Genomic DNA, 26,694 nt, shown 5'->3' on the forward strand with positions numbered 1-26,694 from the left:
AACGTGTATAATTAAGGTAAGCAAATACGAATTAGATCATTCAACTTGTTCTGTATCGAGTTAGGACTCGATTGCTCGTTTTCTTTAATAATCTACAATAATTTTTAATATAGTAAAATTTTTTCCTGCATGTGACTTTTTTTGGTGAGTAAGAAGATGAAGTGACAAGACGAGGATGGGTTAAAACTTAAAAGTGTGTTTTAACTTTTAAGACATGTTAAAACAAGAGTAAATCTTGATTTTAGGCAACTGAAAACAAGTGCTAACGGCTAAGTTAATCATGTTTTTGAGGGATGAGAGAGAGAGAGAGAAAATAAAGATGGAAATGGAAAAGATCATGTGGTAAGGTTAATTAAGCATAGTGGTAATGGTGATAAAGTTGCAGCTGCTTGTTGCACAACAACCATGCTTTTGCTTACACTACTAAATTTTCTTACAAATTCCCAGAAACAATGGAGACCGAGGTGGAGAAAGAACAAGACAGCCCAAACAGCAAAAACCCAACACTACTTTGTCTTCATCAGCTGCGAGTAACATGAAACTCTTGGATAAAGGCAAGGTCATTGCTCAGTACAATGCGGATGCTGGTCTTATGGCCGACTTTGAGCAATCTGGTGTTTCTGGTAAGTCTTTAACTATTCAAAATCAGTTCTTTATAGTCCACAGAGTGTGCCGGATGAACAAATGACGGCTTACCTGTCGAAAATCCAAATGGGTGGTCTGGTTCAACCCTTTGGTTGTTTGATTGCTGTTGAAGAACCCAGTTTTAGGATCATTGGTTATAGTGAGAATTGCTTTGAGTTGTTGGGTTTGAGTTTCGACAGCGATCAGGATGGGTCTATAGGGTTAAAGGGTTTGATCGGGTTAGATGCGAAAAGCCTTTTGACGTCTGCATCGGGTGCTTCCTTGGCAAAAGCTGCGGCGTCGAGGGAGATTTCGTTGTTGAATCCGGTTTGGGTTTATGAGGAGCACCCAGAAGCCGTTTTATGCTATATTGCATAGGATTGATGCGGGGATTGTGATAGATTTGGAGCCTGCGCGGTTAGGTGGTCATGCATTGTCGCTTGCCGGTGCTGTGCACTCGCAGAAACTCGCCGTTAGGGCGATTACTAGGTTGCAGAGTGGTGATATCGGTGTATTGTGTGATACGGTTGTGGAGGCTATTACAGGTTATGGTGTACAAGTTCCATGACGATGTTCCATGACGATGTTCATGGCGAAGTGGTTTCAGAAATCAGGAGGTCTGATTTAGAGCCGAACTAGGGCTTGCATTATCCTCCCTCGGATATCCCTCAAGCTGCTCGTTTCTTGTTCAAGCAGAACTGTGTGAGGATGATCTGTGATTGCCATGCGAATCTGATCAAGGCTGTTCAAAGTGATGAGCTGAAGCAGGATCTCTGCTTGGTAAATTCGACCCTTAGGTATCCCCATGGATGTCACACGCAGTACATGGCAAATATGGGCTCGGTCGCCTCATTAACGATGGTGGTCGTTGTAAATGGTAACGATTTGACCCTTAGGCATTTGGACTGCAGCTATACATGGAACTCCGATTAGCATCACAATTAACCGAGAAAAAGATTCTAAGGACTCAAACCTTACTCTGTGATATGCTGCCGTGACTCCCCTTTTGGTATCGTGACACAATCCCCTAATATCATGGACCTCGTAAAGTGTGATGGGGCTGCACTGTACTTCGGAGGAAAATGTTGGTTGCTAGGTGTGACTCCAACTGAGTCAGAGGTAAAAGATATAGCTGAGTGGCTGCTCATCACTCATGAGGATTCTACTGGATTGAGTACTGATAATTTGGCTGATGCTGGCTATCCTGGTACTGCTTTACTGGGTGATGCAGTTTGCGGCATGGCTACTGCCCGTATCACTTCAAAGGATTTCTTGTTCTGGTTCAGGTCTCACACTGCAAAGGAAGTCAAATGGGGAGGAGCCAAGCATCACCCAGAGGACAGGAATGATAGTGGAAGAATGCATCTGAGATCATCGTTTAATGCTTTTCTTGAAGTGGTGAAGAGTAGAAGTTTGCCTTGGGAGATTCCAGAAATTAATGCTAACTCTTTACAGCTTATAATGAGAGATTCAATTCATGATATGGAAGAGAGCGGCTCCAAGGTGTTAGTTTATAACCAGCAGAACATAACCGAGATGCGGGGAATCAATGACCTCAGCTCAATGGCATACGAAATGTTTAGATTGATCGAGACGGGAACAGCTCCAGTATTTGGAGTTGATGCAGCTGGTCGAATAAGTGGTTGGAATGCAAAAATCGCGGAATTGACAGGTTTGCAAGCCGACAATGCAATCAGGAAATCCCTGATTGATGGAGTTGTTCATGAAGATTCACGTGGCGTGTTTGATAATCTCCTAGGAAGAGCTTTGCAAGGTAATCTAAAATATAGTTCTGCTACAATTTGTGCATTTGATATCCTTGCTATCAAACATAGTTATATACAAGTTTCAAATAATATGGTAACGCATTTTTTCCTAATAAAAAATCCAGGCGAGGAAGACAAGAATGTCGAGTTGAAGTTCAGAAATTTTGGGCTTCATCCAAAAAACTCGGTCATTTATATCATGGTCAACGCCCGCACGAGTAGGGATTACACAAATGATGTGCTTGGTGTGTGTTTTGTGGGTCAAGATATTACATCTGAGAAAGTTGTGGTGGATAAGTTCATCCGTTGGCAGGGAGATTATAAAGCTATCATACAAAGTCTTAGCCCTTTGATCCCTCCATTATTTGCTTCCGATGAGAACGCCTGCTGTTCCGAATGGAATGCAACCATGGAAAAACTGACTGGCTGCAGCAGAAGTGAGGTCATAGGTAAAATGCTGACCGGAGAAATCTTTGGTGGTTTATGTCAGCTCAAAAGTCAGGACTCGATGACTAGATTAATGATCCTGTTGTATCAAGGAATTAGCGGCAGGGATGCCAAGAAGTTCGCATTCAGATTTTTTGATAGAAACAGAAAATTTGTGGAGGTCTACTTAACAGCAAGCAAGCGAACTGATGCGAATGGAAACATAATTGGCTGTTTCTGCTTCTTACAGGTTATCGTGCCTGGCATGCAACAGGCTAGTGAAGAACACAAGCAAGAGAACAACGAGTTGTTTAAGAAACTTAAGCACTTAGTTTACATGCGACAAGAGATGAAAAATCCTTTGAACGGTATCAAATTTACGCATAAACTTTTAGAAACTACAGCAATTTCCGAAAAGCAGAAGCAGTTCCTCGAGACCAGTGATGCTTGCAAAGACAGATATTGGCAATAATCGAGTATACAGACTTAGGAAGCATTGATGAAGGGTTAGTCTCCATTTAACTCCATTACCTGGATAATTTGACCTTTGTAATCTCAACATTACTCCAATATGTTCGTTTTGCTAGTATCTACTAGTAATTAATCAACGAGTGAATTCGCACTAATGTCTAAACTGTTTGCAGAAGCACAGAGCTAAGCACGGAAGAATTCTTCCTAGGGAATGCTCTCGATACCGTTGTCAGTCAAGTCATGATTATGCTTAAAGAAAGGAACTTTCCATGAAACTCCAAAGGAAATCAAAACACTATATACTGCGATCGGATTAGGCTCCAGCTAGTCATATCGGATTTCTTGCATAACGTGGTGCTTTATGTTCCTCTGAATGGATGGGTAGAACTCAAGATTTCACCAGGTCTAAGGCTAATACGAGACAGCAATGAGTTTGCCCGATTACAATTCAGGTAAACACACGGTTTGCTTCCGACTTTGCAATGCTTTGTTCCTTAGTCTATCAGAAAGTACTATGAACAACGGTGTCATTTTTCCATATTTCTGTAGGATGACTCACCCAGGCGAAGGCCTTCCTTCCACTCTTGTTCAAGAAATGTTCAAGGGCGGAAATAGCGGGATGACACAGGAAGAACTAGGGCTAAACATGTCACAGAAGCTCCTGAACAAGATGAATGGCCATGTTCGGTATGTCCGGGAACATAACAAATGTTACTTCCTCATTGATCTTGAAATCAGAACGAGGAAAGGAAGACTAAAAGCATCACAAGCAGAATAATAATCTTTATGCATATATATACAAGATGAACAGATGCTGAGATTGCTAGCAGTTGAAATGTAAGAAACCCCAAGATATTTGTGAAGTATTGATTGCAGTGTTTAAAGTAAGCTTGCTCATATCTATAATAAACATTCATTAGTTACATTGATCGCGATAATATTCATTATATCCACAATTGATAAGCATAACTGAAAACTAATCAGTATAGGAGATGTATTCTTTACCTGAGGTAAAAAAAATTCCCAGACTACAGGCATTCAGCATGCATAGAGCATAACCAGACATTGTCAAATTACATTCATTTCATAAGAGAACCAAATTATGTGACCAACAAAAACAAAGTCTGCATTCCGAACTATACAATTTTCTGTTAATGGCACTACTGTTACATCCCTTGCCATCAAAATTGCAATTCCCACAACGAATGTTCCGTTTTGGAACACCGAAAAAGGAACCCAAAATAGAGAGGCTAAAGGCAGAGCAATGATGCAGAACCCTACATCCTCTCAAATACAAGACATTAGATATTGAACTCCGAAGTTCAAATGCTCAGCTAGCTCCCAAGAGTCTCACTACACAAAATCTGCATCCTGTAAATAACGGATTCACCCTTCCCATTTTTTTATGGACAAATATGTACGGATAAGTTAGCCTTCATTGCCCCCATGAATTTGGTACAAGGGCCGTCTCCTCATATTAAGCTGTTAAAACATTTCAAGCTCCTCACCAGCATCTTTCTTTTTAGGGCTACCTGAAGAATCACCTGAGGGCAACCCATTTGGCTGGCGAATGATATTCAAACTAGAGTGTAAATGCTCTGGAATGCCCTACAAAAAAGAACAGTTCATCCTTAATTATTCTATTGATGAAAATCAACTCATTAAACAAAAGATGGCACCTGATACTTGTAATTAAAAAAATGGTCGAGTAATTGAAAGTGCTTGGGAATAACTTATGCTAATGCTACCTGAGCACCACTATCTGGGCCCTCAGAGTGAAAGAGTATTGGGCGGCAGCGCTTATCTTCATTCATCAAGCTTGAATTCTGGAAATGGGCAACAAGAGCCGTCTTTCCTTGGATTCGAGCATATGCCAAAGAAGCAACTTTCTCACTATTAAACTTCTCCCACTTCTTACTATTAAATGCCTGCATAAAGTAAACATAAATCAGTCCAAAGAAAATATTCCAAGGCATTGGTAACAAGCTTGCCCTTCTCTTTAACACTAAGCACAAGTTCTCTTAGAAAGGGTCAAATCCAATCATCTTAAATGTCTAAGACACCAAAGTCGAAAATATATTAACTTAGAAAAATGTAACCTCATAAAACGGTATAATGTGTGAAGGGGACAGCATATTGATAAAGGCATAGCCCACATTGCACTTGTTCTGCATCATAAATGGGAATATCTATCAAGTAGGAACTCAACCGGAAAAAATAAATGGTCTAACTGCAAAATAGAACCCCCGAAGCAATTACCTTAAAATCTATGGGCAAATAGAGGAAATCATAGGTCCCCTGGTGATTTTCATCAATGGAAGCCAGCAACATCTTTGAGGTATATCTGAGGATCATAATGAAATAGAAATTGTCAACTGAAGGCATCAGTACTTCAAACGTATCAGCATGTATTCAATATTCATAAACCACAAGATTATAGAGGGGGACTGACTTATTCGGAATATTTTTTATCATCAGAGTTGTTCGAGTATCTTCACCGCTAATAATTTTATCCAAGTCCAGCTGAAACTGCTTTTTGTTATCCACCTGGTTCCGATTATTTTCAACCCGTCTGCTCCGGCCACGCTCAGCCAAACCCTCCATACTGTTGGGTAGTAGTCCTGGGTATAGGCCATTGCCTAAGAATACAGGACTTAGCCTAGGTGAAGACATCATTCTAAGTCTTGGTGAACCATTCTCAGATGCATTCCGTGGAATGCCAATACCTGAACTCATAGCAGCACGAGAACCCATGTTAACCATAAAACCTCCATCATTGTGGCCTACACCCATGCCTCCAAATGTAGTGGGACTCATGAATGAAGTATCCAATGATTCTGGGAAGAAACCAAAGTGTCTTTCCAGCGGAACACCAGATGGAGCAGATCCAATGTGATGGTGGTGGCGGTGTTGGGATGAGCCTGAAAAAGATCCTTGCTGACCTGAGTATGGAAAGCCATGGCCCTTTCCATTGGATGAAAATGGATGCTCCAAAGATGACGTTGGCCTGACAGAAGAGTTTGTGCGATCTGTATATGAATTTGGATTTCCCCAAAGAAACTGTGGCCCAGACATTGTTTCCATCCTGGAATCATTTGAAGGACCAAAAGTAGGTATGGTTCCATGGAATTGGCTCAACTTTGGCTCAGGCAAAGAATGGGAAAGTTGAAACCCAGTTCCATGGGTTGAATTTGTACCGGTTAATGCATGCTCTACATGACTACACCTTGCTTGGTCCTTGCCAATTGGTGCAACTTTCAATGAGTTTGAGACTTGGGGATGTAGGATAGAAGCCAGACCTGGTAATTGGTTGCCGATCATCGGGCTCATGTTCCCAAAAACAGGGGACTTACTAAGAGAATGCATTGGACTATGCTCTATAGGACTGTTAAACTGTGCCCAGCTGCCTGTCAGGTATATCACAACATCCTCAGTTTACAAAAATAAATAATGGACAATCAAGCCATGTGCACACAAATGATAGAATGTAGCTCAAACAGTCTTACCTGGAGGAGAATTGGCTATTGGGGAACCAACTTGATGTCTAAAACTTCGAGATTCATCTTGTTCAAGCTCTTGGTTCAGATGCAACATCAAGCTACAAGTTGAAAAAGATGACCAGTGTGAATTTTTCATTATTGCTATACTTCCAAAAACAAAAAAAAACAAGAAATCAAACAAAAAGATTCTAACAGATGGTAAACACAGAATAAAAAACGACATTAAAAAATTAAAAAGATAAAATAGAAAATGTTTGACAGTGTCTAGCATGCAACAGCCAAGATAAAGGATCCATCTAGCTACGTTCCTGCAAGGACACAATTGCAGTAGTTCTCATCGTTTGTATTTTCCTTGCAGTAGCGGCTCTACCAGAATTTCATCTCTAAAGTGCTTCTCCGAGCTCAGTTCGGTACCAAAGACTTGGGATGTTAAAATATTTCTTGGGAGTTGAAGTTAGCAGAAGTAAGAGTGGAATCTTCCTATCCCAGAGGAAGTATGTGATTGATTTACTATCAGAGTCGGGACATTTGGGAGCTAAACCATGTAGTAATCCAATGGTTAACCAGAAAAGGTGAATATATGCAGATCTTGAGAGGTATAGAAGACTTATTGGGAAGTTGAATCATCTTACTGTGGTCCTAATATTGCTTATCCGATAAGTATGTGGAGCCAATATATGCCATCACCAATTGTCTATCATTGGAAGGCAGTAGAACAAGTTCTGCATTATTTGAAAAGTGCTGCAGGACATGGAATTCTATATGGCAATCATGGTCATACTAGGATCGAATGTTTTTCAGACTCGGATGGGGTAGGATGCAAGGAAGATAAGAGATATTTTCACCAATAGCAAAACATTATTAGGTCCCATTCAAAAAAGGCACAGCTCAATGCTATCATAGTGCCAAAACCTAGGAAAAAACTTCTTTTCGGAGGGATTTTAAACATTAATACTAATAGAAAAATCAGGTTTAAGATATACATACTTGCGACGAGCTCCTCCAGGGCGACTAGGTTCGAGCTTAATACGTTTACCAGCTATATCACTTCTATTGAGTGACCTCAGAGCTTGTTCCGCAGCTCTAACATCATAGAATTCAATGAACTTATGGTGTTGCTTGTATGGCGTTTCCCTTATCTGCTTTTACATGATGAGAAGACTATTTCAGAAATGTTGCACACATAATCTCATGTTTGAAGCAGGCAAATATTTTCAAAAAGAAAAAAAAAATCACCTCTTTGACCTCGCCATAAACCCCAAATATTTGACAAAGATCTTCATTTGAAACTGAGGGGTCCAAATTAAAAACTACTAAAGTTCCTTGATTAACATCCTTCTCTGAAGGATTGTCCTAGTAGTATAGATTGGGAGAAAAAGTATAAGGAAAAAACATTAATAGAAACAACACTGTAGCAAAACAAATTAATTTGGGAATAAAATTGTTCTAAACCTTTGGAATTGAGAAGTGAATGTCAAGTTTTCTCCGTCTTAGTGGCTTGTTTTGTAATGCACGCATAGCCGTTCGTGCAGCACGAATGTCATAATAGGATATCATCACAAAGCCCCGATGTTTACATGCTGTATACAGAGTTCTAATATCGCCATATTGCTGCAAAAGTGGGTAAATGTAGCAGTCGGATCAGAAAAGATAGGAAGTGACTTGTAGTTCTTAAAACCTCATCAAGGAGCTAAGAAAAACAGGTTTGCCAAAATTCCAATCTAGAATTATGGGAACATATAGTTACAACTTTAAATTGCCCCATGCAATACTTTTAACTTGAAAAACAGGGAAGTTCCTAAATCAGGTAGGCCAGTGAAATCCAGCATCTAAAACCTGTCTTTCTGGTCCTAAGAGCAATGTATTACAATTTCACGCAATGCATATAGAAAAGGGTACACAATAATATAAGTATTTCCAAAAGCAGAATGCATTTTACACAGAAGCCCTAAATCAGTGGTGACAAGGAATGCAAACGGAAAGAATTTTAAGAATTAATTACCTCGAAAAGAGCTCTTAGTTCTGAATCCTCAACACTGCTATTTATATTCCGAACAAATAATGTCCTCGAAGGATGTTCACCATATGGATGTTCCCCAGCTATAGTTCCAACACCATTTGGAAGGCCATAATGGAGAATGCCATTTCCAGCAACAGCATCAGAGAGACTCACTTTTGACATACCAATGGTCAGGCTCTCTGGTGGATCAGTTTCCAATTCCATACCTCCACCACTACCAAAAATATTATACTCTTCTAAATCTTCCAGTGAACTAGGCAACCCACTTAAGTCAAAATCATCCATTATGCCTGCTAAAAGCTCATTCTCATCATCAGGCAGCAAATTTCCAAGTGCATGAGCTTCAATGTCTCCAAGTGGATCATTGTCTTCTGCATCTTGATGTAGGTTATTTAGATCAGATGGGACACCAACAATAGACTGATAATTATTATCAGTATCACTTAAGTTCACTGCATACAGTAAAAATAAGGTCAGTCTTTCCTTAATACGGTATATAGTCTTTAAACAAATGTTGACACTTACACTTTCCATGTGGAATAACAGGCAAAGAGCTAGAAAAAAGGGTAGCATAACTTGAGGCATGGTACGAATCAGAACCAGATAAAATCCCCCATGCACTTTCCACTTTCTTTGATTCCTCCGCCATTGGAATCTTAGTAGGATCTAGACCACACATGATTAACAAGGCCAATTAAATGAGAAACCACACATCGTCTATTGGCAGCAAAAGTGAACAAATTGCAAAATTACCTGAAACCAAATGTTCAGCCGACTGTGTCATTGCATTGCCTTCTGCCAAGAACAAGGGAACAAAATATACATCAACCTTGTGAGACATTGATCATTGCATGCTTGACAACTAATATTACTAATAAGAACAGCAAGAAACATTTTCTCTAAAATTGTTATGAAGGGAGCAGCGAAAAGTTTAATAAAAAGTCAAAATCAAACAACCTGCATAATTAACTCTTAAAGAACCTAACACCATGACACGTGGCATAATAATATCACAAAATATCCAGATCTTTTAAGCCTGAAAATGTTGAAGACTTCGAATTGGAAATCGAGTTCAAGTAAAAATCAAAGGTCTTATATTTTTTTATGTATTTAACTGAACCAATAACCTAATTTCTAATTCCAAATTCAAGTGAGACCAATTCCAAATTCCAAAGTCCAAAAAAGGGTATGGGTCCAATCAGCTAAAAAAATCAGTGTTTTGAGCAATCATACTATTCTTTAATGTCAAATACCAAAAACAAATATTATCTATTGACCAACTCGTAAGACAAACAAAACCCAGAAAACTTATTAAAGAAATATGCTACCTTTTATACCAAAACTCAAACTTACTTGCTCAAAAACAAAAACCTAATTCACATTAAACCCATAAAATAAATAAACGTCAAATAAAACCATAAAAAGAAACCCAGCAAAACAGTAAATTGAATGTACAACAACAAAAAGATGGAAAAAATAGATTACCTGAATGAGGTTCAAAGAGAGTGGGAAATAAAAAAGAAGAAATAATTAACTGATTTTTTTTCAATAGAAAGCTCTCTGCCACGATCACACGCAAACAGAACACACAGAGAGAGCCGTGAAGAGAGAGGGGGTTTGATTTTTGAAGTAAAAAGTACTTTGCTTTCTCTTTCCCCCTTTATAAGACTTTAATGGGTTTTTTATTTATTAGATTTTTTAATGGATTTCTTTAAATAAAAATAATTTCTTTTGTGAAATAATGATTATTGGACGAGTGGAGTTAAAGGACCAGAGAATGATTGAAAGAGAGAAGAAGAGATTGAGAAATTATGTGGGAAATTTAACTGTGTTTAAATATGGTGTTGGGGTCCGGAAACACTTTCAATGGAAATTAATAAAAAATACTTTTTTTTTTACTTTTGTGGACGGAGTTGAATCCAATCTTTGACCTCGGAGTCGAGGTGGAATTGCAAATTTGCCATTAGCTTGAGGTTGGTGGGAGGAAGACGATGATAATAAGCGTTAATAATTTTATATTGATTCGACGAGTTTTGATTTAATTTAGGCTCCGTTTTTACAGAAAATATTTTTTAAAAATGTTTTCAGTAAAATGAATTATATTTTTTAAAAAATGTTTTACGATGTTTGAAAAATATTATTTAAACTATTTTTTCATTAGTTGATGATTTTTTTAAAAATTATTTATTACAAATATTAAATACAATAAATAATATTATTTATCATAAAACTTAATATTATTCTTTATAAAATATTAAAATAATTTATTTATTATTAAAATATTATTTTTATAATTTTATTAATAACAATATTAATATTGGTATATTTTAAATATCTTTATTAAAATATTATTAGAATATTATATTAATATTAAATATATAAATAATATTATTCATTTCTATGAAATTAATAAATAATATAAATTTTATTAATAGTTTATTATATATTATTAAAATAAAAATATAATATCTTATATTAATATTATATAATTGATTATTTTATTGTAATATTAAAAATATAATATTATATTATTAGAAATATTAATAAATATATTTTAAATGTTTTAATAATTAATATTTTGATTAGAATGATGTTAGAATATTTTATTAATATTAAATTAATAAACTAAAATTATTTTGAGTATTTATTCTTTCAAGTATAAAGTTCGAAAAATGACTTACGAAAAATCAGACTGTAAGTCATTTTTCAGAAAACACAGAGGAAATTCTGTTAATCAGGAAAATGTTTTACGTTGACTAATCAGTTTTCTTCCAACCAAACACTAGAAAATGAGGAAAACATTTTCCAGAAAACGTTTTACGTGAAAAAAACGGACCCTTAGTTTTTAAAGTTTTATATTTTAAAAAAATTGAATTTAAGTGAGACTAAGATCAATTTAAGATGAAAATCTCTATATCTATTCGATCCAATCAAAGATAATATTATATTTATTTTATATATTTAAGGATAATTGTTATAATATTATTCTCTACAATTTATATTTTATTAGATTTCTATTTTATCGAATAAAAATATTATATATTTATGTCAAGTCAGTTTAGATTAAATATAAAAATTTGTCTTAAAAATCAGGTTGAATATCGAATCAAATATAATTTTTTAAACTCGGATAGGGTTAAATTATAGTGAAGGAGTATGCTTCTCGTAACAAATTGGTAAAAAATCTGATTCCACTCACTCATTGTCATCCCTAAAAATAATAGATAATATTGATCAAAATATTTATAGACTTCATTCGACTCGTAATCATCCCTACTAATAATACTTAGTGTGGATCAAAATATTTATAAATATTCAATTCATTTTTCATGAATTTAAATATTATAATCGTAGTATATATCAAATTTGAAACAGATGTTAATGTAAATTATCATTTTTCATTTATTCAAAAAATTATCATATTTCATTATTTAAATTCATTTATTTTTATGAATAATTACTATAATTTAAATATTTATTATTTGAATTCAATGCACTTTTATGATATTTTCGTTTTCTAAACTTATTAAATGCAAGTTTAGATACCCAGAAATGGGATTAAATTTTAATGATCATACTTTACAAGTCAATAATGTTTATCTTGCTTTACAGGATTACTTAATTATTATTATTATTATTATTTAAAATATTAATATAAAATTAGATGATGTTATCACGTTCGATGAGTACGAATGAGCATCGTTAATGATGAGTAACATTAAATTATTTTATAAAACTTTAAATTATAAAATACTAAGCCTATAATTATAAATTAATTTAAATCTAAATGTAATTTAATTAAAATATAATATTTATAAAATATTAGTTTTTATAATATTATTTTAATTATAATTAAATCACATATTAATTTAGAAAATTTATAAACACTAATTTATTTTCATAGTTTTGAAGTTCTCATCGATGCCGTTGGTATCATCTTTCATCACCGCGAACGATAAAGATTAAATCAACGATGAAAGATGATTCAGGTGGCGGTGATGTTGGCGGTGAGGGTGTAGGCGACAGTGCTAGCAGCAGTGCTAGCGGTGGCGACGACAACGATGACGGCAACGGCGATGACAGGAGTGGTGACGGTGGCGATGATGACAACGGTGGTGACGACGGCGGTGGCTTCAAAACTATGAAAAAAATATTGTTTAAAAAATTTCTCAAATTAATATATGATCTAATTATAATTAAAATAAGATTATAAAAAATAATGTTTTATAAATATTGTATTTTAATTAAATTACATTTATATTTTTAATTAAATTATAATTATATTTAGTACTTTATAATTTAATATTTTATAAATTAATTCAATAATATTCATCGTTAACCGTACTCATCTACGCTCGATCAACGTTGTAGAATTTTTCTATAAAATGTCCTAAAAAATATTGATAATGTAATATATTATTTACATGGGTTAATACATTGGTAGTCACTGAATATTTAGGGTATTGTTATTTTACTCGCTAAGCTTTTAAAACTTTCATTCTAATCATTAAACTCTTATTCGTTTTCATTACAGGCATTATTCTTAGCAACCGTTAAGAAATATTGATTTGTCACGTTAAAGTATTTTTCCCCAAGAATTCTTAAAGTCTAAAATTTACGACCAAAAAAATTTGCTTGCTAAAACATTAACATAATCATGTTTCAGACCAAATATATATATATATATTAGGTTGTGAATAAAAAACTATTAAATATTAATAAATATTAATAAGTTATTAGTTAGTTTAGTGAGATGAGATATTAAACCTTTTAAATTAAATTCTAATATTATCAAAAGTAAATTAAATTTAGAAAATTGTTCTTATAATAAATTTTTTAATACATTTTGGGATAAATAAAATATAGTATATGTTCAAAGACTCTCGACCGATTGACAATTAACGTTCATATCCCTAACGATATTCGAACTCATGACTTCTAAAGAGAATAACGAATTTCTTAACTACGATAAAAAGACACCAAAAGAAGACAAACTGTCACTTTGAAACAATCATAAAATAATAAGTGGTTCAGAATCAAAAGCATATTACAAAACAATGATCGAATTTTGGTTTGAATGCGTGAATGGGGTCTCTCGGAACGCACGATAGCAGGTCTGATGTGTGCTCGGTTTCTCTCCTTCGTTGGTAATCCTTCTTGGGTTATTCATTCTTGGGTGGTTGTTGGCTTTCTCGGCGGTTTTTCATGGATTCGACGTCTTCGAAGCTCGATTGGAGGAAACTTTTTGTCGGAACAGAAGAGCAGTCTCTTGATTTCCCCCCCCTGAGTTCATTGATGGAATTCCCACTGTTAAACCGCTATTGGTGGTGATTGAGGAGGGAATAGCTGAATGGAATTTTGCGGTTGTGGGTCAATTTATTGGTGTTGCTCCCAATTTCGATTCGATGCAGCGGATTATCCTCTCTTTGGGGGAAATCTTCTCCTGTAAAGGTTAGTCTTGCCGGTGTAAATCTTTACGTTTTTTCGTTTGGGAATGCTTCTATTAGAGATTAGGTGCTTGAGAATGGACCATGGCATGTCCAGAATAAGCCTTTGGTTTTGAGGAAGTGGGAACCCTGTTTGCAAAGACTTGATTTCAATCTCTCTCATATGCCTGCGTGGGTTCAGCTCTATAATGTACCTTTTGAATTGTACTCTAGAAGTGGCCTTAGCTATATCTCTAGTGCCCTAGGCAATCCATTATACATGGATTCCATTACTGCTTCTAGGGGAAGATTAGAGTATGCAAAAGTTTGTATTGAAATTTCTGTGGGGTCTGTAATACCGAATGAGGTCCAGGTAATTCTTAAGGATATCAATGGTGAGGATTGGTGTCTTTATCCCTTGGTTACCAAGGGCTTGCTCTATTTGTAAAACTTTTGGTCACCTGGCCAGCAGGTGTGTTGCTAGGCAGAATTCGGTGCCGAAGCAGGAGGTTCAAGTCTGGAAGAAAAAGGGCACTGCTATTTCTACCCCTTGTGATAAGCAGAAGTTGGATCCAGGTTTTTTGCCTTCTGGATCCTCAGGTAATGCCATACATGCTGCTGATGTTGTCTGTCCTAGTCCTGAATTGGTTGTTGGTATGGCTGAGGAGACTTCTGTGTCAGCTTTGCAAGAGGTACATGTTGGCCAAGTTCAGGAGGTTGGAAAATCTGGTACTATCATACAGGACTCTAGTAGGGTGATGTGTGATATTGCTGTAAATCTGGATGCTGCTGTTGTTGATTCTGTTTGTCTGCCTAGCTCTATCCTTGCTGAGGAAGTAGCTCATAAAGCTGCTGATGATTTTGATTGTTTGCCTAATTCTACCTTGGCTGAGGAAGTTGCTCATAAAGCTTTACTAGAGGATGTTGGTCCTGATTTTCCCACTCTGCAGGACTCTATGGTCCAGAAGAAAAAGGTTAGAGGTAGGAAAAAAGAGAATACTGGCTCTTCCAGTAAACTTGATGTGTTGGCTGGTGGAGGTGTTGTTGATGGACAAAGGAAGGCTAGGATAGCTTCTATGGGGGTTGTTGTCCTGCTCAATGAAATTAAATATAAGAAGAGAGATTTGGTGGATAAAGCCAAAGGTAGTGTGATTACGGGGGTTGGGGTTGGAGCTGGCCCTGTTGTTAATTGATATTGGTTTGCTTTTGGAATGTAAGAGGGATTAATAACCCTCTTAAGCAATATAAGGTTCTGAGCAGATTAATTAACCTGGGAGCTGATGTTGTGTGTCTTTTAGAAACTAGAATTAGAAGAATCAATGCTGATAAGTTCTATTATGCTTTTTCTGATGAATGAAATATGATAGATAACTATGCTTATTCTGAGGGTGGTAGAATATGAGTTATGTGGAGGAAACAATGGTCATTCTCTACCTTGAGGGCTAATGACCAGTCTCTAACTATTTTTGGAGTTGTTAATGGCCACAGGACTTTGATCACTGCTATTTATGGCAGTAACAGCAGGGTTGCCAGGAGAGGGCTTTGGGATCATCTAAAGAATTTGGATAGTGAGGTTGGTTCCTCTCCATGGGTGGTTGGAGGGGATTTTAATGTTACCCTTCGAGCTGATGAGAGCTCTGATTTTGAGATTCTGAGTGTTCATAATTCCCCTGATATGGAGGATTTTCAAGGCTGTTTGGAGGAACTGGACCTCTTGGATCACCCATTCTTAGGCCCTTCTTTCACCTAGTCTAATAGGCAGGATGATGGTTTCTTAGCTTGTAAACTGGACATAATTTTGGTCAACCATCCTTGGCTGTCTGTTTACCCTGATTCGTTTGTAGAATTTAAGGCACAAGGTGTTTCTGATCATTGCCCTGGTGTGATTTGGACTCAGAGGGGTGCCTTGGCTAGAAGGCCTAAACCTTTCAATTTTTTCAACTGCTGGTCCTCAAGTGCTGATTTTTTGGGTATTGTCAAAGAGTCTTGGATAGTGCAGTGTGCTGGGAACCCTATGCAAAGGCTATTCCTAAAACTGAAAAGACTAAAGCTCAAATTGAAGAATCTCAACAAGGAGTAGTTTTCTGATATTTCAAACAGGGTACTTAGTAAAAGGACTGACTTGGAAAGAATTCAATTGATCAACCTAAGTCATACTAATCAGAGGAACATTGAGGAGGAGAGGAGGATCCATGCTGAATTGGTTGATTTGGAGGTTGCAGAATCTGAATTCTATAGACAGAGGGCTAAGGTGCATTGGTTGAAAGAAGGTGACCTTAACACTAAGTTTTTTCATCAAAGAGTTGAATCAAATAAAAAGAAAAATACTATCAAGGTTTTAGTAACTCAAAATGGACAGTTCTTGGACTCTTTTGATGACATGGCTGATGAGTTGGCGAGTTTCTTCACTAATCTCATTGGTACTGCAGATCCAATGGTTAAAAGCCCCCCTATGGAGTGTCTGAAGGAGTTGCTTAACTTCTCTTTGCCTGATGGTGCTGAAGCTATGCTTACTAAGGAGGTGAAGGACAAGGAAATTAAGGAAGCCTTATTCAGACAAGGCAATGGTAAAAGCCCGGGCCCTGATGGGTACTCTTCTTGGTTTTTCAAGGCTACCTGGGATGTGGTGGGTTGTGACTTCTTAGCTGCAATAAGGTTCTTCTTTCTTTCCTCTTCCTTGCTGCCTGCATTTAATGCAACAACTATAGTCTTAGTCCCTAAGGCCCTGAATGCTTGTATGGCCAAGGAGTTCAGGCCCATTTCTTGTTGCACTGTAGTGTACAAAACCATCACTAGAATCATCACTACTAGATTGTCTCTTATTTTTCCTTGTATGATCTCTCCTAGTCAGACTGCTTTTGTAAAGGGTAGGAACATTGTTGATAATACCTTACTAGCTCAGGAAATAGTCAAAGGTTATTCTAGGAAGAGTCTTTCTCCTAGATGTGCCATTAAGATTGACTTGCAAAAGGCATTTGACTCTGTGGATTGGAATTTTATGATGATTGTGCTTGAGGCTATTGGTTTACCTTTGAGATTCTGCTGTTGGATAAGGGCTTGTGTTACTTCATCTCAATTTTCAGTTTCCTTGAATGGCAGTCTTGTGGGCTTCTTTAAGGGGGCTAGGGGGGTTAGGCAGGGAGACCCACTATCCCCTTATCTCTTTGTCATGGTTATGAATGTTCTCTCTTCTTTGTTGGATGCTTCTGCAAAAAAGGGAATTTTTAGATATCACCCTAAATGTAAGAGGGTTTCTCTTACACATATGTGTTTTGCTGATGATCTTTTGGTGTTCTGCCATGGCTCTTTGGACTCTGTGTTGGGGGTTTTAAGTACTCTAGAGGCTTTCTATGATCTATCTGGTCTTAGGCTTAATGCTCAGAAAACTGAGCTCTTTGCTTGTGGCTTAACTGACCCTGTTCTCCAGCTAATTCAATCTGGTACTGGATTTAAAGTTGGGATGCTTCCTGTTAAGTATCTTGGGGTACCTCTGGTCACTAGAAAGCTTTCTTATAAGGATGCTCTGCTCTATTGACTAAGATTAAAGAGAAACTTGGCAAATGGTCTGATAGGAAGCTGAGCTATGGGGGCAGGCTTCAGCTCATCAAATCTGTCCTATTTAGTGTCTTTAGCTACTGGAGTAGGCAACTCATTTTGCCTAAAAGGGTCATAAGAGATGTGGAAATATTGTGCATGAGATTCTTTTGGAAAGGTAGTGATTCCTCAGCTAGAGGTGCCCGGGTCAGCTGGAACCAGATTTGCTCCCTGAAATCTGAGGAGGCTTGGGGTTAAGAAGTCTGACTGACTAGAGTAAAGCTTGTTGCCTCCTATTTATCAAAAAAAATATTGGCAGGTGATGGTTCTCTCTGGATTGCTTGGTTAAATGCCTACTGTTTCAGAACTGTTGATTTCTGGAATGTTGAATACAAGGCTCACTTTAGTTGGATCATGGCTAGGTTGCTTAAGATGAGGAATGAAGCTGCGAGTTTATTATGCTCCAACAGTAATTGGGATCAAATCAAAGCCAGCTGGATATGGGATAAGATTCGAAGTAGGGGTGAAAAGGTTTGCTGGCATCGCCTTGTATGGTTCCCTGGTCATGTTCCAAATTTTTCTCTGATTACATGGATGGCAATCTTGGATAGATTGCCTACAAAAGACAGATTAACTATATTTGGTATAGTTACAGATGGTGTTTGTGGTCTGTGTAGTTCTGGTTTGGAAACCCGTAATCATATATTCTCTGAGTGTACCTTTGCAAATGAAACTTGGTGTGCTATCTTGCTTCTGTGTGGCCTTAACCGGGCGTCTCTTGGATGGAATGATCTTCTGCAATGGTTGTTGCTGAATCTTAAATGCAAATCCTTGCTGGTGCATATGCTCAAGTTGGCCTGGACTGGTTTTATCTACTGCATTTGGGAGGAGCGGAATCGTAGGCAGTTTCGAGGGGTGCATCGCTCGGTTGATACTGTTGTTAGTTGTGTTAAAGAATCTGTGAGAATTAAATTGTATAGGAGCCCCATGAATAGAATTGATACTGTAAATAGACAATTGTGTATAGATTGGGGTCTGATATAGTGGCTTGTTTTGTTTGTAGCAGCTTGGGTGCATTCTTTTGGATAAATGCAATTCTACTTATCCAAAAAACATATTACAAAACAATGATGTTGTCTTGTCTGAGATTATATCATTACATTTACATATAATACATATATAGAAAATAATTTAGTACACTATTTTTCAATGAAATATCTATTAAATTTAATGGAGTTAAAACTCTAAATTAATAATATTGTAACTTAAAATACGACATTATGATTATTTTATTTAAATTTTTAAAATTAAAATATCTTACTGACTAATATATCAGACAGAGACGTAATATATAAATGCTTTAATCAACAGGTCGTGTGTTAAAGTTGGTACAACTACAAAGTAACAATACAAGTACTGTCTTCAGTTGCATCAGTAAAACAGCTTATTTCTCTATGAATATGCTATATGAATATTCTATTTTTTTCAAAAGTTTTTTTTAAATTATCTATCAATTAAGTTGTATTTATTAACTAACTACTGATATCAAAATAATCTTATAATAATATCAGAGACGGGGCTAGAGGGAGCACAACATGAGCGACGGAACAGAGGCCCGGAATAACAAGGGACCCAAAAAAATTAGATTTATTATAATAAAAATTTGTAAGGGTCTCGGAATAGCAAGGGCCTCTTTTTAAGAATTTGTACAGGACTTCCAACATCCTAGCCCCGGCTCTGAATAATATTAATTAATAATTTAAAAAAATTAATAGTCTATTTTTTTCAATGAATCTTGACATCGATTTAACCACAATCTCATATCGTGCAGCTTCTCTGCAGTCAGCGGGTGCTCTATCGTGCTAGGTGGTTGCTGTAATATGTGGAGCTTAAAGGGCAGGCCCCATGCCATATATAACATTAATCATACATTATTGCATCAACAATGTAGATGAATGAAAATATTTTATATAAAAAATTATTTTTAAAAATTAATTGACAGATTATTATAAATAGAGTGATAAATAATTTATAATTAAATTTATTAATATCGTGCTCAAATCATAAATAATGGTTTTTATCCTCTTATATAATTATTATGTTAAAATATATTTCAAGTATATGTACTCTTTGTATATTTGAAATTTAATCTTCGTATTTTTGTCTTCAATTATTCAATCCTTCTGTTTTTTAATTAAAAAAGTAAACTTAGGCACGAATCAAACGATTTAGATGATTAAATAGATGATTATTATCTTTAGAGGTATCGGATTCGAGCATAACGTCTACATAACATCATTTTTTATTACACAATGGTCCAATTAGTATTGTTTATCAATAGTGATCTGATGACTTCAAAATGCCGATTCGGTATTGAATAGCTTTGGGTTTGGTCGGTTCGGTATTGAATGGACAAGGATCCAAGTCATCCAACTCTCAAAAGTCAACCTCCTCTTTCATTGCAATGGAGCCTACTAATATGCTGTAGATTTGACCTTATGAGTTTATATTATATTTTATTCCATGTTGTATCATAAATCACTTGTAAGCTATTCATCCATCGTAAATGGCCAGCATTCTCTCATTTTTCGTCTCCATATCCATCACTATCTTCGTACTCTTACGCACGGCTGCAGCAAGCTTCAACGGCGATCAATCTGTTCTTCTCGAATTCAAAGCTCTTATCACTTCCAATCCTCATAATATCTGGCCATACAATTGGTCCTCGGCCACCGGAGTATGCAGCTGGGCCCGCGTTTCTTGTGGTTTTAGTGGTCGAGTCATGGCCTTGAATCTTTCCAACATGAACCTGCACGGCGCTATCCCGCCACCCTTGGGAAACCTCTCGTTTTTGTTGGCTCTCAACATGAGTGGGAACTGTTTTAGTGGCGATTTGCCATCCGAGTTGGCCAACTTGCATGGCTTGGAACTCATGGACTTGAGCCACAATGAGCTTAGTGGTGAAATTCCTTCATGGTTTGGCAACTTAACCGAGCTTCAACATCTAAGTCTCCTTGGTAACAACTTTATAGGAAGTATACCCCATGAGATTGGTATGCTTCAAAAGCTGAAGAGTCTTCGTCTGAGAAACAACCTGCTTTCGAATCCGATTCCACCATCATTCTATAATATTTCATCCTTGGAAGTTGCAGATTTCATGTTTAATAATATCACAGGAAGTATATTGAGCAATATTGGGAACTTAACTAGTCTCAGAGAACTATATCTTGCAGCAACAGATATTGCAGGTGAAATTCCTAGGGAAATCGGTAATCTTCGTGATTTGCGAGTATTTGATGCCGGAAATACGAGCCTTACCGGTTCCATTCCGGCAAACATTTTCAACATATCGTCGTTGAAGTGGATATATCTAGGAAACAATAAGCTTTCCGGTACTCTCCCAATTGACATATGTTATAACCAGTCAAGGCTTGAAGTTCTTTTCTTGGCCTTAAATCAGTTAAATGGTGAAGTTCCTTCGGGCTTAGACGGTTGCCACGAGCTTCGGTATCTCGACTTATCCGTAAACAGATTCACAGGACGAGTCCCGCATAGCATCGGAAACTTAACCAGTCTTCGGAAACTATACTTGGGGGCTAATGAATTGAGAGGTGAAAAACAGACAACTAGAGAACTTGTTTTATCATATTGGTGTTTGTTCATTAGTCATTACCAATGACTTTATCTAATCTCCTGCAGGAGAAATCCCATGGGAGGTAGGCAATCTTCTGAATTTGGAGGTGCTGGACATCGGAGAAATGGGGCTCACCGGTCTCGTTCCACCGTTATCTTCAACATGTCTTCTTTGAAGACGATTCACCTCGCAAACAATAGTCTATCCGGTAGCCTCCCAAGAGATATATGCCTTGATCTTCCAGCACTTGAATGGATTAATTTTCATAGAAATAAACTCACTGGAAGTGTTCCAAGGAATATTGGCAACTGCAGTTTCCTCCACACTATAAGTTTCGGCAAAAACGGTCTCAGTGGTAACTATATCCTTTCCGTATATAACTCCTTTTCGGGCATATTCGACTGCAAATTACAGCATGCTGATTAAGATGCTTGTATATATGTTTTCATGGTGGTAACAGGACAAATACCAGAGGAGATTGCCAACTTAAGACATCTTAGACATTTGCATATTGGGGGAAACAACTTGACTGGTTCGATTCCACCGAAGATATTCAACATGTCAACCATAGACTTCATTGCATTACATTTAAATAGCCTTTCGGGACATCTTCCTTCGAGCACCGAGTATCGGCTTCCGAAACTTACACTCCTAGTCCTAGCTCAGAACAAACTCAGTGGCAAACTCCCCAGCTGCATCACCAATGCTTCGACACTCAAGGACATAGAGCTCGGCCACAACTCGTTCTCCGGCATCCTTCCGAGTTCCTTTGGAAGTAATCTAAGACTCCTCGAGTGGCTCAGCCTCCAATATAATAATTTTACATTCGAATATTCCAGTCCAGAAGATAGTTTTCTCTCTTCTTTGACGAACTGCAGATTATTGTGGCATATAAGCATTGAATCTACTGCATACCGCGGTGTCCTTCCGGCTTCGATAGGGAATCTCTCGAACTCGCTTTTATACTTTTACGCAGGTGGTTCCGAACTAAAGGGTAAAATTCCGATGGAAATCGGAAACTTGAGCCGTCTGATAGAGTTTTCGGCTTGGAATAATGATTTGGTTGGACCTATTCCAGCAGCTGGAAGATTACAGCGGCTTGAAGGTTTATTTCTATATGGAAACAAACTGCAGGGATCGATCCCAAACGACCTCTGTGAGTTAAAGATGATATATAATATATCACTTCATCGTAATTTACTTGATGGTTCAGTGCCAGCATGCTTTGATAATTTGACTGCTTTAAGATATCTGAACTTAGATTCCAACAAACTGAGTTCCAACATTCCATCGACCTTGTGGACACTTTCGAATCTGTTGGAACTCAATTTGTCATCGAATTTTCTCAGTGGCTCTGTCCCGTTAGATGTTGGGAACTTAAAGGTTTTGATCAGCATGGATTTATCCAGGAATCAGCTGTCAGGTAACTTGCCAAGCACCATTAATGGCGACCTCAACGGTTTGATTTATCTTTCATTTGCAGAGAATTCATTGCAGGGTCCAATTCCTGAATCTTTCGGGCATTTACTTAGCTTGGAGTTCTTGGATCTCTCGAGAAACCAACTTTCTGGAGTGATTCCCAAGTCCATGGAGGCGCTCTCCCATCTCAAATACTTGAACGTCTCTTTCAATAGACTCGATGGTGAAATCCCGACAGGAGGACCGTTCCAAAACTTGTCAGCCGAGTCGTTCGGGTCAAACGAAGCTCTTTGTGGTTCGCCTCGACTTCAGGTGCCACCATGCAAAGCTAGCTCCCATCACAGATCGAAGGAGGCGTCGGTTCTTGTGCTGAAATACATCTTACCATCTATAGCATCTGCAATGTTGCTACTGACCCTTATTGTCATCCTTATGAGACACCGTAATTCGAAACTAAAGGTTCCGAATCTAGAAACTCCATTGCCACTGGCAACATGGAGAAGAATTTCTTATTACGAGCTTCGAGTTGCAACAGATGGATTCAACGAAAGTTGCTTGATTGGTACCGGAACTTTTGGCTCGGTTTATAAAGGCACTCTATCAGATAATACAACGGTTGCAGTAAAAGTTTTCGATCTACGTATATATCGAGCATTCCAGAGTTTTGATTCAGAGTGTGAAGTAATGCGGTCCATTCGCCATCGAAATCTGGTTAAAGTCATTAGCAGTTGTTCCAACGAGAATTTCAAGGCTTTGGTACTCGAGTACATGCCGAATGGGAGCCTTGAAAAGTGGTTATACTCTCATACTTCCACTCTAAATATTGTACAAAGACTCGACATAATGATCGATGTTGCATCGGCTCTTGAACATCTTCATCACGGTCATCAAACACCGGTGATCCACTGCGATATGAAACCCGAAAACGTGTTACTCGACGAAGGTATGGTGGCTCATGTGGGTGACTTCGGGATTGCCAAGCTATTAGGAGAAGGAGAATCCATGAAACAGACCATCACAATGGCCACAATTGGTTACATGGCACCAGGTGATCATTCTCTTTCCAAACTAAAATCTGCAATCGATTTTTCGTGATTAACTCGAATGGGTTTCTGTGCAATTTGTTGCAGAATATGGAACATCAGGGATCGTTTCTACCGAAGGCGATGTGTATAGTTTTGGCATATTACTTATGGAGATGTTGACACGAAAGAAGCCTACCGATGAAATGTTTACCGACGAGTTAAGCTTGACGGATTTCGTGAAGGAGTCGTTGTTTGATTCTCTAACGAACGTTATCGATGCAGCTATACTCCAGGAAGGGGAGGTACATTTTACTGCAAAAGCCAGTTGCATATCGTCAATGCTAGAATTGGCCTTGGATTGTTCAGCAGAGTCACCTGACAGAAGGAGAAAGATGGTAGATGTTGTGGCCGAACTCAAAAAGATCAAAATCAGGTATCTAAAAGATGTACAAAGACCGGTAAGATGAATCCTGCACGTTATCAAATAGTAATAGTTAGATAAGTTTAAGGATTATTTTGTAATAGTTTGATAAATTTACTGATCATCTTTTAACACTTTCATAAATTTTAATGATTATTTTGCAACTGTTTAAGAAGTGTAATGACCATTTTGTAATACATGAAAAGTTTCTGACTAAAATATCATTTTGATATAGTTCAATGAACATACAAATGTATTTTGCCCAAAATGGGTTTATTTTTCCTTAGTCACTAATCTCTTTATTTTTTAAAATTCATCTCCTCTTTTAGTTTTAGGAAATTTAGTATTCTTTCTTTTTTCTGATTCAAAAATTAAAGTTCAATGGATATCATTATTAATTTACTCTTGTTGAATTGATATGACGACATCTAGTGGCGAATGTATATATATTTCAAGGTGAGAAGGTGTTCACTCTAAGATTTGAATTTTTCTAATATATATTTTTTTGAATCGATACACTATCTAATTTTTTTTTACATTAAATTATAATAAATAATAGAATTCGAGGGTTAAAATTATTATTCAAATTTTATTAAATATCATATCATATACCTTAATATTTTTAATGAAAACGAAATAATTTGTTATTTATTTAAAACTGGTGACCAGTTTATAATTTTTTATAGTATAAATACTCAACAAACAATATCCCTATAATCATGAGACTATTTGCATATTGTACCCTTTGTTTCCAAGCATCCAAATCTCTCGCCAAACCCTAAAACCAAAGAAAAAAGTAATAAGCCTTCTATATAAGCAGCGGCAACATCATAGAAGCAAATTCTGGCGGCCAGCGGAAACCCTAATTTCCCGGTAAGCATACATCTTTACTTCATTTATAATTCTCGATCAAATATTATTTCAGCGTAGTAAAATTTTGTTAATGGTAAAGGAGGTAAGAAAGAAGAAATGGCGGTTCCACTTTTAAGTAAGAAGATCGTGAAGAAGAGGGTCAAGAAGTTCAAGAGACCCCAAAGTGACCGCAAAATCTCCGTCAAGGTATATTAACACATTTTCCTATTATCATTGAAGTTTGATTTTTTATTTTCTGTGGTTGAATTAAATTTGATTGAACGTGGATATGAAGGTAGATTTTGACACCCAGTCTGAGTCTATATATGCTGAGGCAGTTTCGATCGACTATCATGTACCATTGCTCCAACTGGGCTCTTCAGTCTTTTGAAGTATTGTAAGATTTTTTTTAAAGATATGGTAGGAGACATGATGATACATATCCATCGTTTCTGCATTTGAATGATGAATACAAACATGCACTACCATCTGATCTCTTTTGCATATTTTCTTGACTTTTTCAGAATTGTGGTAAAATTTTAATTGATTTTTTTTCTGTCGCTTGCTGCTATTAGTCTACTTGTTTCAATTTGGTTTTGCCTCTTGGAAATACTAATGAGAAGATTCTCTCAATATCGTCCGTGGTATCTAATGTCTGGTTTGTATGTATTTGTAACTTGGCATTGTTAGCTTTTTTCTATAACAAGCTTTCTGTTACTAAATCCCTGGTCACATTGGTTTGCCTCATATCCATGCACATTTTACTTTGTTTGTCTTAATATTAAATATATGAAACTTGTCTTACTTGTCATGTTTACCCGGTTGGTTGATGACAGACGAACTGGCGTAGACCAAAGGGTATTGATTCTCGTGTTTGAAGGAAGTTTAAGGGATGCACTTTGATACCCAACATTGGTTATGGTTCAGACAAGAAGACACGTCACTATCTTCCGAATGGTTTCAAGAAATTTGTCGTGCACAATGTTGGAGAGCTTGAACTGTTGATGCAAAACAGGCACCGTTAACTTACCAAGAATGAATGAATGATTGATTAATCACTGTTGATGTATATTGTTTATTTATGTGTTCTCAATTTATATTTGTTGCTTATCAGGACATACAATGCCGAAATCGCTCATGATGTTTCCACAAAGAAGAGAAAGAGATTGTGGAACGAGCCGCACAGCTTGATGTTGTTGTTACTAACAAGCTTGCCAGGTTGCGCAGCCAAGAGGATGACTGAAAGCATAAGCTTATATGGTTATATTTATAGGTGAGCTTTGTTTGATCAACTTGCTTATAAATTTTGGATAGTTTTGTTTTGCCGTATCACTTTCTTAACCGTGATTTTTGTTGGACATTGATGATCTAAGCATTATACGTACAATTCTTAAATTTTCTCATGTTCTTGGGTTTTCATTGACTTTTTGAATATGAGAACACCTCCAATATCTGTTGCTGCAAGATATAGTTCTCTGAGATTAGTTAAGTTCCCAATATTGTTCGATCCTGTGATATTATTAAAACATGAAATCTGCAACTTCCAAGGAGAAAATACCATAGATGGATAGTGGAA

General features: G+C 36.8%; 3 protein-coding genes, 1 long non-coding RNA gene, 1 other non-coding gene and 1 pseudogene across 7 annotated transcripts; 5 read left to right on the forward strand and 1 right to left on the reverse strand.

The window, feature by feature from the left end:
- Positions 1-229: 229 nt before the first annotated feature.
- On the forward strand, positions 230-4,102 carry LOC120205995 (annotated as a pseudogene).
- A 233-nt stretch (positions 4,103-4,335) lies between these two features.
- On the reverse strand, positions 4,336-10,467 carry LOC120205996 (protein MEI2-like 5). 3 transcript variants are annotated; one of them, XM_039205746.1, is made up of 13 exons: positions 10,293-10,467; positions 9,561-9,602; positions 9,333-9,473; positions 8,790-9,259; positions 8,240-8,398; positions 8,024-8,140; positions 7,775-7,926; positions 6,794-6,885; positions 5,740-6,694; positions 5,547-5,631; positions 5,387-5,455; positions 5,036-5,215; positions 4,336-4,895 (listed from the first exon to the last, which is right to left on the reverse strand). In XM_039205746.1, the coding sequence occupies exons 2-13, from the start codon at positions 9,589-9,591 to the stop codon at positions 4,773-4,775; spliced, it is 2,574 nt and encodes an 857-aa protein (XP_039061677.1). In that variant the 5' UTR covers positions 9,592-9,602; positions 10,293-10,467; the 3' UTR covers positions 4,336-4,772. The 3 variants fall into 3 exon arrangements, with proteins under 3 accessions (XP_039061677.1, XP_039061676.1, XP_039061675.1); XM_039205745.1 differs by having other exon boundaries at positions 9,561-9,599; positions 10,293-10,444; XM_039205744.1 differs by lacking the exon at positions 10,293-10,467 and having other exon boundaries at positions 9,561-9,919.
- Positions 10,468-20,557: 10,090 nt separating this feature from the next.
- On the forward strand, positions 20,558-21,446 carry LOC120205860 (LRR receptor-like serine/threonine-protein kinase GSO1). Its single transcript, XM_039205640.1, has 2 exons — positions 20,558-20,743; positions 21,016-21,446. Exons 1-2 carry the CDS (start codon positions 20,716-20,718, stop codon positions 21,444-21,446), a joined length of 459 nt encoding a protein of 152 aa, XP_039061571.1. The 5' UTR covers positions 20,558-20,715.
- Positions 21,447-22,406: 960 nt separating this feature from the next.
- LOC120205861 (receptor kinase-like protein Xa21) lies at positions 22,407-24,312 on the forward strand. Its single transcript, XM_039205641.1, has 2 exons — positions 22,407-23,868; positions 23,951-24,312. Exons 1-2 carry the CDS (start codon positions 22,407-22,409, stop codon positions 24,310-24,312), a joined length of 1,824 nt encoding a protein of 607 aa, XP_039061572.1.
- A 706-nt stretch (positions 24,313-25,018) lies between these two features.
- LOC120205998 lies at positions 25,019-26,153 on the forward strand. The gene is made up of 3 exons (XR_005524074.1): positions 25,019-25,139; positions 25,227-25,325; positions 25,955-26,153. It is a non-coding gene; the product is annotated as an uncharacterized LOC120205998 (long non-coding RNA).
- LOC120206123 lies at positions 25,541-25,617 on the forward strand. The gene has a single exon (XR_005524082.1). It is a non-coding gene; the product is annotated as a small nucleolar RNA Z195/SNORD33/SNORD32 family (small nucleolar RNA).
- Positions 26,154-26,694: the final 541 nt, after the last annotated feature.

This window comes from Hibiscus syriacus, unplaced genomic scaffold (genome assembly GCF_006381635.1).
Source record: "Hibiscus syriacus cultivar Baekdansim isolate YM2019G1 unplaced genomic scaffold, ASM638163v2 tig00013285_pilon, whole genome shotgun sequence".
Taxonomy (NCBI): Eukaryota; Viridiplantae; Streptophyta; class Magnoliopsida; order Malvales; family Malvaceae; genus Hibiscus; species Hibiscus syriacus.

What these genes read in the sequence shown, in the direction of transcription:
- LOC120205996 (XM_039205744.1), bottom strand. Translation starts at nt 9,648, where the DNA reads ATGTCTCACAAGGTTGATGTATATTTTGTTCCCTTGTTCTTGGCAGAA. An exon ending in TTCACTTCTCAATTCCAAAG is followed by an intron (nt 8,141 to 8,239) that starts GTTTAGAACAAT and finishes CTATACTACTAG; the next exon opens with GACAATCCTTCAGAGAAGGA. An exon ending in ATAAAAAATATTCCGAATAA is followed by an intron (nt 5,632 to 5,739) that starts GTCAGTCCCCCT and finishes TATGATCCTCAG; the next exon opens with ATATACCTCAAAGATGTTGC.
- LOC120205860 (XM_039205640.1), top strand. Translation starts at nt 20,716, where the DNA reads ATGAGCTTAGTGGTGAAATTCCTTCATG. An exon ending in AGTGGTGAAATTCCTTCATG is followed by an intron (nt 20,744 to 21,015) that starts GTTTGGCAACTT and finishes CAGATATTGCAG; the next exon opens with GTGAAATTCCTAGGGAAATC.
- LOC120205861 (XM_039205641.1), top strand. Translation starts at nt 22,407, where the DNA reads ATGGAAATCGGAAACTTGAGCCGTCTGATAGAGTTTTCGGCTTGGAAT. An exon ending in AATTGGTTACATGGCACCAG is followed by an intron (nt 23,869 to 23,950) that starts GTGATCATTCTC and finishes AATTTGTTGCAG; the next exon opens with AATATGGAACATCAGGGATC.